At 42.5% G+C, this 17,977-nt stretch overlaps 1 protein-coding gene across 1 annotated transcript in view; it reads right to left on the minus strand.

The window, feature by feature from the left end:
• Positions 1–468: 468 nt before the first annotated feature.
• Positions 469–17,977, minus strand: part of Aldh7a1 (aldehyde dehydrogenase 7 family member A1) — a 41,334-nt gene continuing 23,825 nt past the window's right edge. Inside the window, exons 11-18 of the mRNA XM_020184963.2 lie at positions 17,356–17,450; positions 15,082–15,166; positions 13,866–13,972; positions 12,103–12,219; positions 10,052–10,149; positions 9,812–9,885; positions 5,582–5,657; positions 469–3,387 (exon numbers count right to left, since the gene is read on the minus strand). Of these exons, the coding sequence (XP_020040552.2) occupies positions 3,333–3,387; positions 5,582–5,657; positions 9,812–9,885; positions 10,052–10,149; positions 12,103–12,219; positions 13,866–13,972; positions 15,082–15,166; positions 17,356–17,450 (707 nt within the window). The 3' untranslated portion in view covers positions 469–3,332. The remainder of the gene's footprint in view (positions 3,388–5,581; positions 5,658–9,811; positions 9,886–10,051; positions 10,150–12,102; positions 12,220–13,865; positions 13,973–15,081; positions 15,167–17,355; positions 17,451–17,977) is intronic.

Genomic DNA, 17,977 nt, shown 5'->3' on the forward strand with positions numbered 1-17,977 from the left:
TGTTGCTATTTTTCAGTTCATCAATTTAAGATATTCTCTCATTACCAATTCCCAAACATAACCTTTCTACCTCCATTCTATGCTAAAACGCCTCATTGGATTTCCTCTGAGAAAACTTCATTTCCATCCTTTAAGGTCTTAATGGCGGGAGGGAGACCTACCCAGCCTCCTACATGGAAGCTAGGAGCCAGGTCCTTCTACTTCCTCAGGAACCACAGAGTCTGCCTTCACAAGGGCCACCGATTGCTCTCTCCAGGGACTGCAGCAGCACAGCCAGACTCTGAGGTTAGGGTTTCTACAGCATCAGATACAAGCATGCTAACCACAATGCCTCATGCACACAGTGGAGGTCGGGAAGGGGTCAGAAACACAGAACTTAAGAGCGAGGAGTGGCCCAAACACTCAAAATAACCAGTAATCAGAAAAACAAGACTCCTAGCACCTTTGAATAAATGGCAAGCAATAACATACAGAGATGTACATTTTTATTTTGTAGTTAAAAATATTAATAAGCAACTTTTATTTGTTAAGACAGTAAAAAGAAAGGAACTATTTAAAACTTTTTAATGAACATTATTACGAAAGTGAGTCCTTATTGTGCTAGAAACATGTAGGAAATTTATGAAGCAGTTTCAAAGAAAGCTTCCAGAATTGGTTTTGCCCAAGTTCTATACATAAGATGACAGCTTCCAGTCACCCCTTAGGAGGGGTCAGTAACCAGCATACAAGAAAAGTAATGTGTGGCCACAACATTGTGACCTAAACAGATACACAGGAGGATGGAGAGCCTCCATAAATATCTAACAGGAGAGATATAGTATAAAAGTGAAATGTTTAAAATCAAAATACAGCTTGTATTTTGGAATACTTGTTTTAAAATGTAATGCTGAGAAAACAGAAAACAGGTTGTAAAAACATAATTAAAAATAATTTGCACAATTTCAGAAACAGAAAATGGCCTATTATTGCATGATTACCAAAAATCTTTTTTTGGAGGGGTGGTGAGGGAAGTACTGAGAAGCTGAACTTAGAACTTGGTGCTTGCTAGCAGGCAGTCTACCACTTCAGCCTCTCTGCCAGCCCTCTTTGCATTGGTGGTTTTTTTTTTTTTTTTTTTTTTTTTGCTGTACTGAAGTTTGAACTCAAGGCCTCCCACTTGCCAGGCAAGTGCTCTTACAACTTGAGCCACACTGCAAGCCTGCATTGGTTGTTTTTGATATAGGCTTTTACGACCGAGATCCTATCTATGCGTCCTGCATTGCATAGCCAGGATGATAGGTGTGCACCACCACGCCCAGCTTTAGTCTTTTTTTTTTGAGACAAGTCTTGCTTTGTAGCCCAGGCTGGCCTCAAACCCGTGATCCTCCTAAGTGCTGGGATCACAGTTGTGTGCCAAAAGGCCTGGCTACTAAAAATCATTAAAATGCTAAATTTTCTTCAGACATAAATAAAACAGGGCTAGAATACTTAAACATTGTGATGCAAAAATGAAAAAAAATGCATGACACTTTTAAGTTAATGCCCAAATCTCACAATTTTTTTAAATCAGTGTGTTTTCAGAATTTCTCTCTCAAAACTATTTTGAACCTGAAAACATGGAGAAAAATGTGGTTTTCAATGGGATATTTCTTGAGCTATTTAAAAATAGTTTTCAGTTCAATAATGGGGAGCAAACAGAAGTACACACTTGTGTTCTGGAAGGTAGAGGAACAGGGCCTGGAAATGTAGAATTCCAAGTACCTGATTCTCCAGTCCCATTTTCCTTTCTGTTTAATTTTTAGCAAAGGTACACAATCTCTAAGTATCAAATTAGCCAGGTATGGAAGTCCATGCCTGCAATCCCAGCATCAGGGAGATGGAGGCAGGAAGATCCCAAGATTGAGGCCAGCCTGGGCTACCTAGTGAGACCATGTCTAAACAGACAGCTCTACAATGCTTGTTATAAAACGTAGTGATTCCTCATGTCTCCATGCCCCGAGCCCACAGTGATGACTTTTTCAGAACCTACTTCCCTATCTTAACTAGACCATGTTGCTGCTTCTTGCTTTAGTGATTTGGGGCATTACTGATTTTTTGCTATAGAAAATGAAGACCTGTCTACTTCTCACCTACCTTTGCCTTTGTCTTCATGCTATCATTCTCTCTGAGGTAGGTCAGTATTCGGCTTGATTCATTTCCAGTGGTGACAACAGCATGGTATACACAGCTGGTCATGGAGCCCATCAGGAATACCTTTCTTTCCCTGATATATTTATGGTAACTTGGTTTTTTTCGTTTGCTTGTGTCTCTCTGTCATAATTCAACCCCAAACCCTTTGCCCATTGTCCAAATCTTTCCTCAATCGACATGTCAGTTATGAACAAATGTCCTCTTTTACAAAGGTGTGTGTAGCTGCTACACAGAAGGGGAGCATGAGTGCCCACAAGACACAGGCTCCTGCACAGCTTCCCAGTGGGAAGTCAGCCTCTCAGCAGAGACCAAGTCACCTTCCCAAGTTCCCTGAGAGCACGTGCGGCCACATGGAGGATCAATGGGTGGAGAATAAACCCAAGGCCAACTGTAAAAGCCTAACAGCTAAATAAAATGCATTTAAGAGTCACAAGACACCACATGGGCTTTTGATAGAATTCTACACGGGCAGCTTTAGCCCTACAGTCCTTGGTTAGGGAGCAGGTCCTGGAGAAAGAGTGAAATCTACATCTACTCCACAGATCGCTTATGCGCTGACAGTTACCAGGAACAACAGCCATGACTAGTGGTGATTACCCTTTGTCATCCCCCCTCTTTTATCCCTTGTGGTGCTGGGGATGGAACCCAGGGCCTCAGCATGCTAAACAGTCACTCTACCACTGAGCCACCCCGTCAGAACTCTGCACTATGGTCCTCACTGCGGAAGAGCACATCTCCCCTTCAATCGCACTCTGCAACATGCATCAAAGTAAATCTCAACACAAGAAGCCAGCCTCACCTACAGCAAAGACGTCTATTTCCTTCTTTAGCCTGTTTTATACATTCTCACACTACTACAAGGGCATGCACCTTTTCTAACTATGAAATAACTAAGCTTTTTAAAAAACATGGGCAACTGGTGACCAACTGGTAATAAAAATCCATCCAACCCTTTTTTTTTACTAAATATGGCTGTGTATACATTTCATTTTGATTTTTTTTTTTAAACATGATTCTCTTGATTTAGTCAGAGATTTGGGGTCCTTGGAGATTTAGCCACTGCCATATTCAAAATGCTGTTTTTATTCAGGGCAAATCTTAATTTCCTGGTCTTCTTTAGAGCAGCCGCAGGAGTTACCTAAGTGATGCCACCTGAAACACTGTTACTGGAACTTGATTCCTTGGGCCAGTGGAAGGTCCTTACTGTAGTTGATGGTGCTAATGGGAGGAATGAACAGAATTAAATGAATGATGATACATACATAATACAGAATTCTTTTGTGCTGTTATAAAGTTAGTTCTGCTTATGTTGACAAGTTATAAGTTGGTGAAGAAAAATATTTAGAATACAAGGCAATGTTAATGTGGACCCAGTTTTATAAAAGGAAAAACACAAGAGTCTGGAAGACAGACAAATACCACATGTAACTTAGTTTCTCTTTTGAGCAGGACAAAAGAACATAGGGCTGTCACTTTCTTTACCTCTCAGTAATTTGTATTGAATTATCAGGTAAAACACAAATATTCTGTTTGGTAGAAAGAAAATATAGTAATTTGGAAAAAGAAGCTTCCTTATAACTAGTCACCAGGAAGTCAACTCCCACTCAATGGGTTCAGAAAAGCTGCAGCTAAGTGTGCCCAAGAAAAGAGATGGGACTGACTTCACTGAAGTATTTTTGGTTTTTTATTTTTTGGGAGGACTGGGGTCTGAACCCATGGCCTCAATGCTTGCTAGGCAGGCACCCTACCACTTGAGCCACTCCTCCAGCCCTGATGGGAATGACATTACAGAATGCAAAGGCAGCAGACAGCACGCACGTGTTTAAGACTGGACAAGCCATAGCCAAAGCCCCTCTGCAGGCCCCGGCAGTGATCCAGTCACTAAGACAGTCAGAAGCCAAGGCTGAGGAGCCCGGTCAGTTCAGAACTGGTGAGAGGTGGTGTGGGGCGGGGTTCCTCACCCAGTGCTCTTTCTATAATGTAGCACTGCACTGTTACTGCACTTGGATAAAAGCTATTTCTAAGGCCAGGCAACAGTGGCTCATGGCTATAATCCTAGCTACTTGGGAGGCTGAGCTCCAGAAGACTGAGGTTTGAGGCCAGCCTGGGCAAACAGTTCAGGGTACCCTATCTCCAAAACAACCAGAGCAGAATGGACTGGAGGTGTGGCCAAGTGGTAGTGTGCCTGCTTTGCAAGGGTGAAGTCCTGAGTTCAAACCCCAGTCCCATCAAAAAAATTAAAAATAAATAAATTTTTTTAAAAAGCTATTTCTACTAGGGTGGGTGAGAAAACAATACAACTAAAAGAAACAAGTCCTGCCAGGAGTGATAAACATATCTGAAATCCCAGTACGTGGGGGGTGGAGGCAAGAGAATTAACAGTTCGAGGCCAGCCTGAGCTAAATGGTAAGACCCAGTAAGATCAACAGCAGGGATCACTTGCCTAGCAGTGGAAGAGCTCTTGCCTAGCATGCCCAAGGCTCTGGGTTTGATCCACATATGGCAAAAACAAAAACAAGAAAATAAAGAGAAAGAAGTAAGTCCTAGTCAAAATCTCCAAGAAGCAGGCTCCCTTGCTAGCTATGTCAGCCTAGGCTAATGAACTAATCTGATTCCAAGGGTCCTGCTCACTATTCCCAGCTGATCCCCACACTTGCTGGCCTGGCCCACAGGGTCCTCCCTGCCTCCATCTTCTCCTGCTTTGACACTTCAGGAATGGAAACCTCATTCCAAGAGAAAATGAAATGACTAACTCCTTCTACCTTCTCCTGCCAGTAGATGCGCACTTGTCCTGCTCCTCAATAAAATCCAGGAACCAGACAGTTTCACAACCAAGTGCCTGCTGAAGGTGTGGTTCAAGTGACAGAGTGGCTGACAAGCAAGTGCAAGGCCCCGAGTTCAAACCTCAGCACCACCAAAACCAAAACACAGTTGGGTACTGGGCACTAGCTGAAGCCGGACAAGAAGGCTGGAAAAATAATGTAGGCTAAATGTCCCTTACTGTCCAAAAGAGGGGGACCAGAAGTGTTTCGGGGTTTTTTGTTTTTTGGATTTGGAATATTTGCATATACATGAACCATCTTGGGGATGAGACCCAAGTCTAATGTAAAGCTCACTCATGTTTCATAAACATCCTATATGCAGAGCCTGGAGGTAACTTTATAGAACATTTTTTTAACATGCCTGCATTTTTGTGGAATTTTTCACATGGGGTTCAAAATTTTCCAGATTTTGCAGCATTAGGATTAGGGATGGTCAGGCTGCAGTAGAAAATGGATGCTCTAAGCAGAGACATCTGTGAAATGCTAGAAAAATAAAAGCAAGTGACACTGCACAAAGATAGACAGTGGAGAGCGACAGCGCATTCCCAGGGGCAGTGAGAGCACAGCCACCTCCCCAGAGCCCGCCTCACCAAGTCGACCTCCTCATGTACTGCTTCCAGGCGTCGCTGCCCGACTCCCTGCCACCACCAGTGTGCTTCTCGCCTCCTGCAGAAAGAAACACAGGGACCGCGCGACTTTGGAGCTGTGCCTTTCTCTGTGGCTCTGACGCAGTGCCACCAAGATGAAGATAAAAAAAAGACCCAGAATTACCAGACCAGAGAATCTCCTCTGCAAACAAAACTCAGAGACAAAACAGACAGGCAAGGGAGTTGAAGGGAAAACAAAACTGAAAGAGCCAAGAGGAAAGCAGAAGAAACCCTTAAATATATACATATGCCAGTGAACTAAGGTGTTCTGAGTGGAAGTGTCTAGACATTGGAAAAACAATTTTACTTTCTTATTTAGGCTTATCTAAATATTCTAATTTCTAAATATTCTACACACACACACATACACACACACACACATATGCCTTGCCAAAATATTTTATTAGCAAATATTTAAAATATTTACTAAAACATTTTAAGTACTATTTGAAAGTGTGCCATCAAAGAAATAAAGCCAGGTATGGTGGTGCACATCTGTAGTCCCAGCTACTCAGGAGGCAAGAGGTATAAGGACCATCAGTTTGAGGCCAGCCTGAGCAAAGGTAGTAAGATCCTATCTCAAAAGCAAAACAAAAACAAAAAAGCACAGCTCAAGCAGTAGACTGCTTGCCTAGCATGCACAAGGCCTTGGGTTCAATCCTCTGTACAGAAAAATAGAAGAAATTAGTCTTGGTGTTATTATAGCAGCAGGGAAAAAGACTCAACAGAAGGACTAGAAGGAAAATTTGAAGAACTCTCCCACACAGAAAAAAAAAATAGAGAAATGGAAAAAAGAAAGGAACAGAATAAAAACTTAAAACAACAACTACATTCAAATAATAGAAATTTTAGAAATTAAAATACAGAAAATAGTAGGGCTATCTCATCAAAGATATAGCACCAAAATAAAACTACAGCAAAAATGTCCCTTGACTAGAAACCGGATCCCTGAGATCCTAATGAGGCCAGTGACTGACTAGGGCACTGACTGTTCAAAAAAAAATTTTGAAGGTTCCCATTGAGGCATATTATGATGAAATTTCAGAACATCAGACATAAATAGTTGATCCGATTTTTCAGAAAGAAGGGGAAAAGGGGTTTTTTCAACTGTAATTCAGAAGACAAGTAATGGCTTTACAATTCAGAGGACAAAATATTTATAAACTGTGTAGAAAAGGCCTGGTGGGAACAGCAGGCCACCTCACTGTTCCCTGTATGAATGCAAAACTTCACTGAAGCCAGGCATGCGGTGCCGGCCTACAACCCCAGCACTTGGGCAGCTGAGACAGGAGGATCTGCAGATCCCATCTCAAAAAAAAAACCAAAACAAAACTTGTTTGGGCCTAAACCACTTTTTACACAAGCAATGTGGTTTACGTTCAAAATGTGCCTTCCTTCTGGGAGTCCGGGATTTGGATGTACGCTACGCCCAAAAAGCCTTCACCCAAGTTATCACAACCTGCTGCTGGAGGAATTAAGGGATCCTGGGAGAAGGCTTGGAGCCTGCACCCCATTTCCTCAGGACCATGTGATAATGTCTCACCAGTACTGGGAAGACACAGGGATATGGAGGGAAGATTGAGGAAAATTAATCTAGAGGGTCAGTATGGATTGTCTGAAATATCAGAGCTAACAGTTAAGTCGCAGAATTTCGAAGAACTGAGATAAACTGAAAGGTTAGGTTTACTTTCATTATTTTGTTTTTTTATAGCACTGGGATTTGAACTCAGGGCCTCACTCTTGCTAGGTAGGCAGCTCTAGCCCTTGAGCCATACTGCCAGCCCTACTTTCTCCTTTTCTTTTCATTTTTTCTTTTGTGGTGCTGAGGATTGAGCATAGGACCTCTTCCATGCTAGGCAAGTGGTCTAGTACATCCCAGCCTTACTTTTTTCTTTTCTTTTTGTGGTACTGGGGATTGAACTCAGGGTTTGAACACTTTAAGCCACTCCCCACCAGCCCTTTTCTGTGATGGATTGTTTTGAGACAGGGTCTCGCCAATTATTTGCCTGGCCTGGCTTTGAACCACAATCCTCCTGGTCTGTGCCTCCTGAGTAACTAGGATTGCAGATGTGGGCCACCAGCACCCAGTACATTTTTCTTTTAATAAGAATACTCTCAGCCAGGTGCCAGTGCCTCACACCTATAATTCTAACTACTTGGAAGACTGAGATTGGGAAGATCACAGCTTGAGACCAGACTGGGCACAAAGTTCAAGAGACCCTACCTCAACCAATAACTGGGTGTGGTGGCACGTACATATGAGGCTGAGATCAGGAAGACCACAGTTCAAGCCAAGCCAGGTAAAACAATCTGTGAGACCCCATCTCAACAGAAAAAGCTGGGTATGGTAGCATGTATCTGTCATCCCAGTCATGGCAAAAAGAAATTTAAAATAGGAGGATAGCAGTCCAAGCCAGTCTGGACAAAAAGTGAAATATTTTCCAAAAAGTGAAATATATTTCCAAAATAACTAGAGCACAGAAGCATGGCTCAGTGGTACAGTGCCTGCCCTGCCAGCACAAACCCAAGCATTCAACCTCAGTACCACACGCCTCCCCTCCTACCCCCTTACAGTCTCAAAGTAACCTCTGGGAAAGAAAGAAGAAAGTGTAAACTGGTTGCTTTTTCTATTACAAGACTTTTTAAAAAACTTTAAAAATTAACTGTGAAGCCAATCTATAATCCTAGCTACTTAGGAGGTTGAGATTGGGAGGACTGTGGTTCAAGGCCAGTCCTGGCAAGAAGTCTGGGAAGCCCATCTCCTCTGATAAAAGCGGGGTGTGTGGAATAAGCCTGTCATCCCAGCTACACAGAGAGCATAACTAGAAGGATCAAAGTCCAGATTAGCCTGGGCAAAGAGAGAGACCTATCTGAAAAATGACTAAAGTAAAAAGGGCTGAGGTGTGGCTCAAGTGGTAGAGTGCCTGCCTGGCCAGCATAAAGCCCTGAGTTCAAATCCCAGTACTGCTCAAAAAAAGCCAATTAACTATGACAGCTCATATATTACAAGAATATTGACTATTGTAAGAACAGTCAATTGGAGAGAGTCGAGCATGGGCTGGATGTAGAGACTGAATCCACAGCAGGAGCAGACAGACACTCACACATCAGGCAACACAGAGTAGACAGCAGAGGTGGGGCCAGAATGAAAAAGGGCCTTTGCCAAGTCCGCACACTGAATGGTAATCATAGTGCTTGGTCTAATTAAAGGATACCACTTATTACATTAACTGTAACAGGCATTAAAGCATGTTTGTTTTGCTTCTATATTAAAAAACAAAGCAATCTTTTTATAATACTTTGGATAATTTTTAATAAGTAAAACTTAATATATACTTGCAGGGAAGGGTTCTTTTTAAAAAATAACTATTACCAAGTTTAAGCATTAGTAACTTATTGCTTATTAAAAGAAAAGAAGAGCAGGATCAAATAAAAAAAAAACCCAGCAACTTAGTATTTCATCTAGAGAAAGACAGTACGATGCCAGGCATGGTGGTACACATCTGTAATCCCAGCACTCAAGAGAACTACAGCAGGAAGATCATGACTTTGAAGCCAGTCTGGAGTTTAAAACCTATTATTAAAATCTATTATTATCTTAAAATAATAGATTAAAAAAAAAAAGGATATGTTTAATATTTATTTTGCCCACTCTGCAAATAAACATCACAATATTTTAAGTGAAGTATTCTAGCTTTGAAGGAAGCCTCATTGTTTTGGGGCCTTGGGTCTCCTGCCTAGAAAACAGATGCCACATTTCAGAGGTTCACATATCCTGGGTTAAGGGCCTGCCCTAACCTGAGCTATCCCTGAGCAGAAGACACAGGACTCTGGGAATAACTTCAAAACGGAACACACGTTCCTCAGAAGCTTCTCTCACAACGTACACCTGCTTCCATTTCTTCACTGCACTTTTCTCTTTTATTTTTTTCTGTACCAAGGCTTGAACTCAGTGCCTACACCTTGAGTCACTCCACCAGCCCTATTTTTGTGAAGGGTTTTTTCAAGATAGGGTCTTGAGAACTATTTGGTTGGCTTCGAACTGCGATCCTCCTGATCTCTGCCTCCTAAGTAGCTAGGATTACAGGAGAGTCGCCAGTGCCCGGCTTCACCACACTTTTCTGTGCTCTTCCTTTGCTGCCCAATGTGGAAAACGAGAAATGACTAACATACCAAAAGCACCTCCAATCTCGGCCCCGCTGGTTGGAATGTTGACATTGACGATGCCACAGTCTGAACCTTTAGGTCTGTGCAAAAGTAGAGATGTGGTGAGAACACATGTAGAATATGAAAAACAGGACAGACAAAAGCCATATGCAAGACTCTCAAGGTTAAAAAGCAATTCCCTTGTTCAAAAGTCCACTCACCAAACAAATCAATTTTATATAAACATTCAAAAGAGACAAAGTATACCCAAGCCAGCGGAATATTCGGCCCAAATCCTTGGTAAAGATGCTACTTGAAAGTCCCTGCTTCACTTCATTATTCCACGCAAAGACCTCTTCTTCATTCTACAGGGACAGACATCAGAAGCTGTGAGATGTTCCAGCGCTCAGCTCAAGTTCCCTGACGTGAAACTCACTTCATGAGAGGAAATTTTAGTACGATACCACTTTAGTGAACAAATGGGAAACAATGATTCGGGCCATTTTTAATAAGTAACACCTTTGGGGGCTCTGTCTTAATTACAGTTTAAGAAGCAAAGTCTAGTACATTCTCCATTCAAGCGACTACATACGACAGCTAACATTTTCTGAGTTCTTATCATACACTACACAGTGGTCTATGCCCTTAACATGCATTCAGCTATTTAATCCTCGCTCTGTGGCACAACTTTTATGCATTGGCCACCAATTTCCAGATTCACCAACTGAAGCACAGACAAGGTAAGTATGAGTTTTGTTCAAAAAACCTCATAATCAGGCAGGCACAGAGGCTCAAGCCTTGGGATGCACTGTGGTTCAAGGCTAGCCCAGGCAAAAACCTTGTGAGACCCCATCTTGACCAAAAGCTGGGCATGCACCTGTCATCGAGCTATGTGGGGAAGCACACACAGGAGAATTGTAATTCAGGCCAGCTGAGGCAGAAAGCAATATCTTTTAATAACCTAAAGTGAGCTGGTGGAGCAGCTCAAGTGGTAGAACACCTGCCTACAAACATGAGACCCTGAGTCCAACCCCTAGCACTGCCAAAAAGAGCCCAGAATCCAACACACACATCTCAAAACAAATTATTCTCTCTAATGACCATATGTGAAGCAGAAATGGACAACGTAAAGCAAGATATAAATAAATGCAGTCAGATAATTGCAACATGGTGCAAGCCTCATGATCCTTTACCTGCGAATAATGGCACATCCAACCTGGATTCAGTCTGTGCCACCTCAAAACTAATTCTAAATATTTGCTGGCAAGGCTAGGAACTGTGTCAGTTTAGGGAATTATCTCCATTTGTTAAAACCTCCTTGGTGGTGGTGCACACCAATAATCCCAACTACTTGGGAGGTGGCGATTGGGAGGACTGCATTATGAGGCCAGTCAGAGCAAAAAGTTAGAGAGATGCCATCTAAACAGATAAGCTGGATGTGGTGGTGCATGCCTGTGGTCCCCAGCTAACGGAGGCAAAGGTAGGAGGCTCACAGTCTAAGGCTGACCCAGGCAGAAGCACAAAACCCTACCTGAAAAATATCTAAAGCAAATTAGGGCTGGGGGATGTGGCTCATGTGTAGAGCACCTGCCTAGCAAGCGCAAGGCCTGAGTTCAAACTCTGGTTCCAAGAAACAAAATGAAACAAACCCTCCACAGCCTGGCCCCTGTTGCAGATTGTAACTGTGTGTCTTTAGAGTGCCCCCACATCTTCCCATTTTGCCTGCTAACAAGAATGGGACCCTCAGGCTATCAAACTGTGCTGTCCCTGTGTCAAGAGGTGCTGCCTTGGGCCATGGACATTGCTCAAGTGGTAGAGCACCTGCCTAGCAAGTGTTGGGGCCCTGAGTTCAAACCCTAGTACCACCAAAAAGAGGTGGTGCTCTCTGTCCCCTCCCTGGGAAAGGTCACGTGAGGCCCGCACAGCTCAGACTAAGGTGACACAACAGATGAGGGCCACACTCTCCATGAACTCTATTAGTCCACTACCGGTCTCAGCTACTTTGGCACCTAGTTCGGCATATGTTATAGTTTTAAAGTGTTCATGTCAAATTTTATCCTGAGCCTTCAAATTTCTCCTGTTCAGAGTGACTTTTTTAAATCTTCCTGGGCTCAAGTGGTAGAGCACCTGCCTAGCAAGTGTGGGGCCCTGGGTTCAACCCCCCAGTACCACCAAAAAAATAAATAATAAATAATAATAATAATAATAATAATAATAAAAAATCTTCTAAAGTCTAATCAAGAAAAATTTAATACACTTCATTTTCCCCTAGTATCACTTATTCAACTTCAGACTAGAGAAACAGAATCCATGTTTACCTTGAATTTTAAGACATAGAGAATCGGAGCAAAAGTCTCTGTGTGCACAATGGATGAGTCATGGGCGAGACCTGTCACAATTGTGGGTTCCACGTAATTTCCTGGGCGATCCATAACCTTAAGAAATGAAATGAAGTGATTGAAAGCATCTTGTTTTCTAGTACTTGGGGTCAGAAGACACCATCTTTGTCTACATTTATGAGGAAAAAAAAAAAAAAAATTTACAGGTGAATTATTTTTCCAAAGAGGCAACATTCTATTTTGAATGAAAAATCATCTCTTTCTCCTACTGGTCCTAACTTACTTGATCAGAAAAAAATAGTGAAAAGGAGGAGTTTGGGGAAGAGAGGCACACCATGTATCACAATGAGTTATATCAAAACAAACTGTTGCTAGTGATTACTTTTAAATTAATTTTAAAACAGATAATCTATACTATTATGTTATGGACTGAATCATGCCCCACGCCAAATTCACATGTTGAAAGCTCCACATGAGCCCAAATGCTCCTCATGTGGAGTGGAGATAGGACCTTCAAGGAGGTTATTAGTCATAATAAGTGAAGTCATCAACATAGGCCTTGATCCGATAGGGTGAGTGTCCTTATTAGGAGAGGAAGGGATGCTGGAGATTTCTCTCCCCTGTCTGGGAAAGGTCACATGAGGACACAATGAGCCAGATTCATCAGAAACTAACCCTGTCAACACCTGGATCTTGGATTTTAAGCCTTCAGAACTAAGAGAAAATACCTTTCGCTGTTTAAGCTTCCCAGCCTGTGGCATTTTGTTGTGGAAGTCCTAGCAAAACTGAAAACCCCGTAAGGGTATATTACAGACTCTCATCACCAACCTCCATGCAACCAGATCCCCCGCTCATCTTCACATAGCTAGTGACTGCCCTAGTCACTTCTGTTACATACTGATGTTCACCGGAAGCAGCTCTGGCCATGGTCCACCTTCCAATGAGCCTCTGAAATTCTGTTCTTGCCCTCCATGCTGTATGTTTACCAAATGTGAATGTATTCACTCTTAATCATGCAAGGCACCTATATTTGTTATTGTAATAGGATACTACATTCTGTAATTTAAGTATCACACAAAAGAAAAAGGCTATTTCTATAAAGATTAGGTTGAATGCTTTAGAGAAAACTCAATATGTGGAAAAAAATACACAAGCATACCTACGCAAATAGATGTGGAATGTGTCTCCAAGACTGGAGAGAGAGTCAGAAAGAACCTGCAGTCGGATTGCTTTGCAAGACTCAGCTCTCCATGAATTTTAAATTAAACTGAATTGTACAGAAAATAAACAACAGGTGTAGCTTTTGCACAGATGAAGACAACCAATTCTACAATCCATGAAGAAAACATCCTGACTGAACACCAAAAGAACTGCAAACAAATACAGGTCTATGTGTTAAGCTAAAATAAAATGCGATATATTTTTGTGATTACTTTATTGTCTACGATAACCAACAAACACAGATTTGAGTAGCTCTGAATACAAAGTCTTCTGTAGGGCCATGACAAGATCTCCTTGCCATACAAAGCCTTAGGAACCCAACTCAAAGGCAACCATGACTCAGAGTGTCTTGTGTGTCCTCCCAGAAATGTTACAAGCACTTTGTGTCATCATTCTTTAAAATATTTTCTCTCCTGGAAAAAGGATGGGGAGATAAAGGATGTCCAATTTTCTCAGAGCACTCTGTGCTAAAGGGAAAAAGGTAAAAGAACCACCACAGCTGAGCCCGGGGGTCTCCTTACCTTGCCCCCACAGACCACTGTGCCTCCTTCTTTCTTTGCTTCTTCCACAGCGCCAAGAAACATGTTCACTGCCTGCTTGGTGTGGAGTGGTCCGTAGAGAACATCAGCTGGGGAGAGAAAAGGGATGTTCTTTTTCTTGCCCTAAGTAGCATCACTCTATCACAACAGTGTTGAGCCCTTCCTGTATCCTCTCCATTGAGAACAAGACTCAGAAACTTTTCTATAAAGGACCAGATGGTAAAAATGTTATGCTGTGCGTCACACATGTGGTCTCTATCACAACTATTCCACCTTGTCTTTGTACTGTGAAAGCCACCACAGACACTATGCAAATGAATGGAAGTGGCTGTGCAGCGGACAAACAGATGGTGGGCCAAATCTGCTTGCCAACTCCTGCTTCAGAGGAATGGCCAGCAACCGGAGCACTGCACTAAAAGTACAGAACCAGCTGATTCGTTACAGTGGTCCATTCTCCAGGAGCATCATTCCGTAGCTGGTGTGCACTTCTACGGTGACACACTGGATGTCATGGCTGTGGAAATAGAGCGTAAAGTAACCACAGGGACAGAGAAAGAAGGAAGAAGGAAGGTAGATTTAGGGAGGCCCCTGTGAAGTGGGCATTTTAGCAGAGCCAGCCGTGGTGAGAGCTAAGTGGAAGGCACTCCCAGGCAAGGGAACAGCAGCGAACATCCAGGAATGCTTGAAGCATTGACAGAAAGCAGGACAGACTGGAGCTCAGAGAGCCAGAGGCCAAGAGGACACAGGTCTAGTGGGGAGGCAGGCTGAGTGAGAGACGGGTTAGATCATGAAGGATGCAGGTGTTAGTCCTGGCATAATGCACAGCCACCGTGTTCCTGGCAGAAGGGTGAATTATTTGATTACGTTTTTAAAAACTCACTCTGTTTATAGGGCAGGAGAGTCAGATGGGGGACTCTTGCACCTTCTGTGAGAGAATGGTGGTGGCTTGGACAATGGTAACAGTGGTGAACAGACAAAAGCTCGTCAAGTGCCACCCTACCTAAACAGCATCTCCAAATCTCACCCACCAGCTCACTAAGCACCAGGTCCTAACCAAGGAGCACACATACCACCCAAAGGCCTATTCCCCTGCTTCCTGGGCTCCCAGGCCTCTCCAAAAAGGGGGAAAAAAACTCCCAAAAACTTAAAAGGTCAGAAATACCTATAACACCAGCTTCACAAACAACCAGATACTCACAGTCCCATGGGTTTCCGACACGGATCTGTGCATAGGCCTTTTTAAGTCTATTTACAACTTCATCATGGATGCTTTCATGTAAAAACTAAGGGAAAAGAGAAACATTCCAGGGAATAGCAAAATAAATGTACAAGTTTTTAAAATAAATAATTTTGTCACTAGTCTTTATTAATAGTTATTAATAGATATTGAAACGCTATAATCTGTGAAAACCAAAAAGCATGTTGTTTTTAATCATTTCATTTCTAAGTTTAATATTAACTATATGAATATAGTCATTTCCTCTAGGAAGATGTTAAAATAAAATCAGAAACTATGTCTTTGAGTTTCTAAGGACTTACCATTAAACTTCACAAATTCACCATTCTTGTTTTTCTAGAGAATTTAACATCTCAGTTAGACTCAGATACACCTGTCCCATACTGAGACCCTCTCAGTGAACAAAGAGCACAACAGGTGAGCCAAGCCACCCTCTGCTGAGTCAGCAAGAGGACTTGGCCTCAGACTACGCAGGCCTCCAATGTGAGACCTCAGCCAGGCAAGGATCACCAAGCACTTGCTCTAGGCGAGATGTGACTCGTTAGGTTTCTATGAGCTGGGGCCAAACCATCCATTTTCTGGTTAGTCTCCCTGTGACGAATGAAGTGTCACTCTAAGAACTGATCATTGAGAGGCCAGGAGACTGTAATTATTTTTCTATTTATCACAACTGTCACTATGGAAATCAATTTGAGCAATGACTGACAGTATTCTTTAATATTGAAAACTAAATAAAAGGCATGGTTTGCTATATATACTTGCTCCAAGACAAAAAGAAAAAATGAAAGTGAGCTGAAACAAGAATGTTTCACTTTCATGTCATTTCATATTTTAACCATTGTAATGAAGAGTCTATTTGTAGTGCCCTTGTTTCTTAGCTTGAATATAATGTTTAATATAATCTAATGTTCATGGCAAAAAAATAATAAATTATAAACACTATGAATAGCTTAGATATTTTTGAGAACTTCAATTGAATAAGGAAAAGATCAGCAGGTCATGGTGTCTCAAGCCTATAATCCCAGCTACTCAGGAGGTAGAGGTCAGGAGAGAGGATCATAGTTCAAGGCCAGCCTAGGCAAAAAAGTTTGTGAGACGCCCCCCACCACAATCAATGGCAGAGCACAGTGGTACACACCTATCTTCCCAGCTACACAGAAAGCACAAATAAGTCCAAGCTGGCCCAGTCCCCTAAAGCAAGACCCTATCTTAACATCAACTAAAGCAAAAAGGAATTGGTACCTGGCTTAAGTGATAGAGCTAGAGCACTTGCCTAGCAAGTTCAAGACTCTGACCTCAATCCCCAGTACCGCAAAGGAAAAAGGAAAGAAAGATTGACTTTCATTTGTAAAATGCAACAAAAATAAATATGAAAACTATGAGAAGGTAGAGACTGCGTTTTCATACATCTTTTTCTCTAATTAGATGTTGATCTTATTCAGAATACGTTATACTCACTGTAAATGAGAGCAAAAGACCAAATCTAACTCTCTGTAATTCAACTGCACATTTTTAAAAATTACAAATGGAAAACTCAACAATAAAAAAAAGCAAATGTAGCCAAATTTTGTATCTAGCCAAAATTCGCTTAGTTCTAGTATAGTTTTTCAGTACCGTGAGAGTCACGAAAAATCAAAGTTGTATCTTACACTAAACTGAAATCCACCTCAATCTCCTTGCACAAATTTCCCAAAGCCGACACTGAAGCTAACCCAAACCTCCTTAAACACACTTTTCTGTTCTGTGTGTGCAGACCTTGTATTGATGTAGAGAGAACACAAACATAGTCATTTGCTTTGCAGTAAACCACATCCCATCAAGTCAAAGCTAAGACCTGACACCAAATGTTAAGATCTTGAAGATGTCTTTGTGAAAAAGCGAGGTCATCTTTTAGCTACCAGGCTTAGGATTTTTAGATTTTTAATTCGTCTTATTCTCTAAATAACACTGGGCTTTGTCCAGTTGTTCTAGGAGTATGACTGAAAACAGGTCTCAGCTCTGGCTCCAATCAGCTGGTAGCAGGGCCACTGCTAGCTCAGGGTGGGGCAAAGCCTGGGCCCTGGTTGATCATCACTAACTCCAGTGCAGGAGAGAGAGCACTGGGGCCGCATATTTGCAGACCGTGTCTAAGGAATACATTTCTCTAGCAGTGCTTCTAGGACACCAGCCCAACAAATGTCATTAAATTGTGGTGTTTGAAAAGCAGGACACTCTCATGTGCCCAGACATACTCACCAGTCGCCTCACAGTGGTGCACCTCTGGCCAGCTGTCCCTACGGCAGCAAAGAGCGCTGACGGAACAACTAAGCTGAGGTCCGCATCTGCAAAAGCTGAGAGAAGCACAGACATACTCATGAGTGCAGCAAGGCAAGGCATCTGCTAACTGGGAACATCAAAGCCATCAGCAACGCAAGCACGCTGACATGGCAGAGACTCGGATGCTCACTAGGGAAGACTGCATGACCAGAGAGCTGTGAGCTCCAAGACCTCTACCCAAGCATGAAGGTAAACTGAAGCTCTTGTGCTCAGCTCTTCCTCTTTCATCTCTCTCAGTTTCTGACCCTGATGAGCCTCCTCTGGATCCTGACTATAGGCACTTCTCTAAGACCATCCTCCAATCTCAATCTGGTGGCTGCCTGGATGCAGTTCCCCAAGCCACAGACAACTAAAGAGGTCAATGTAACCTTCTGACTTCCACCTCGTGGAAAACCACGCTCTTGGCAACACCTGACACACATCAGACAATTCCCTGTCACCACCCCACAGAACCATTTCCAAATTGTTGAGATACCTCTGCCTTCTGCTACTGCACCAGGTGACCTGACCCTCTATGTCATGGAAAAATCAAGCCCTCTTG

The sequence above is a fragment of the Castor canadensis genome, chromosome 6, assembly GCF_047511655.1.
Source record: "Castor canadensis chromosome 6, mCasCan1.hap1v2, whole genome shotgun sequence".
NCBI classification, from domain to species: domain Eukaryota; kingdom Metazoa; phylum Chordata; class Mammalia; order Rodentia; family Castoridae; genus Castor; species Castor canadensis.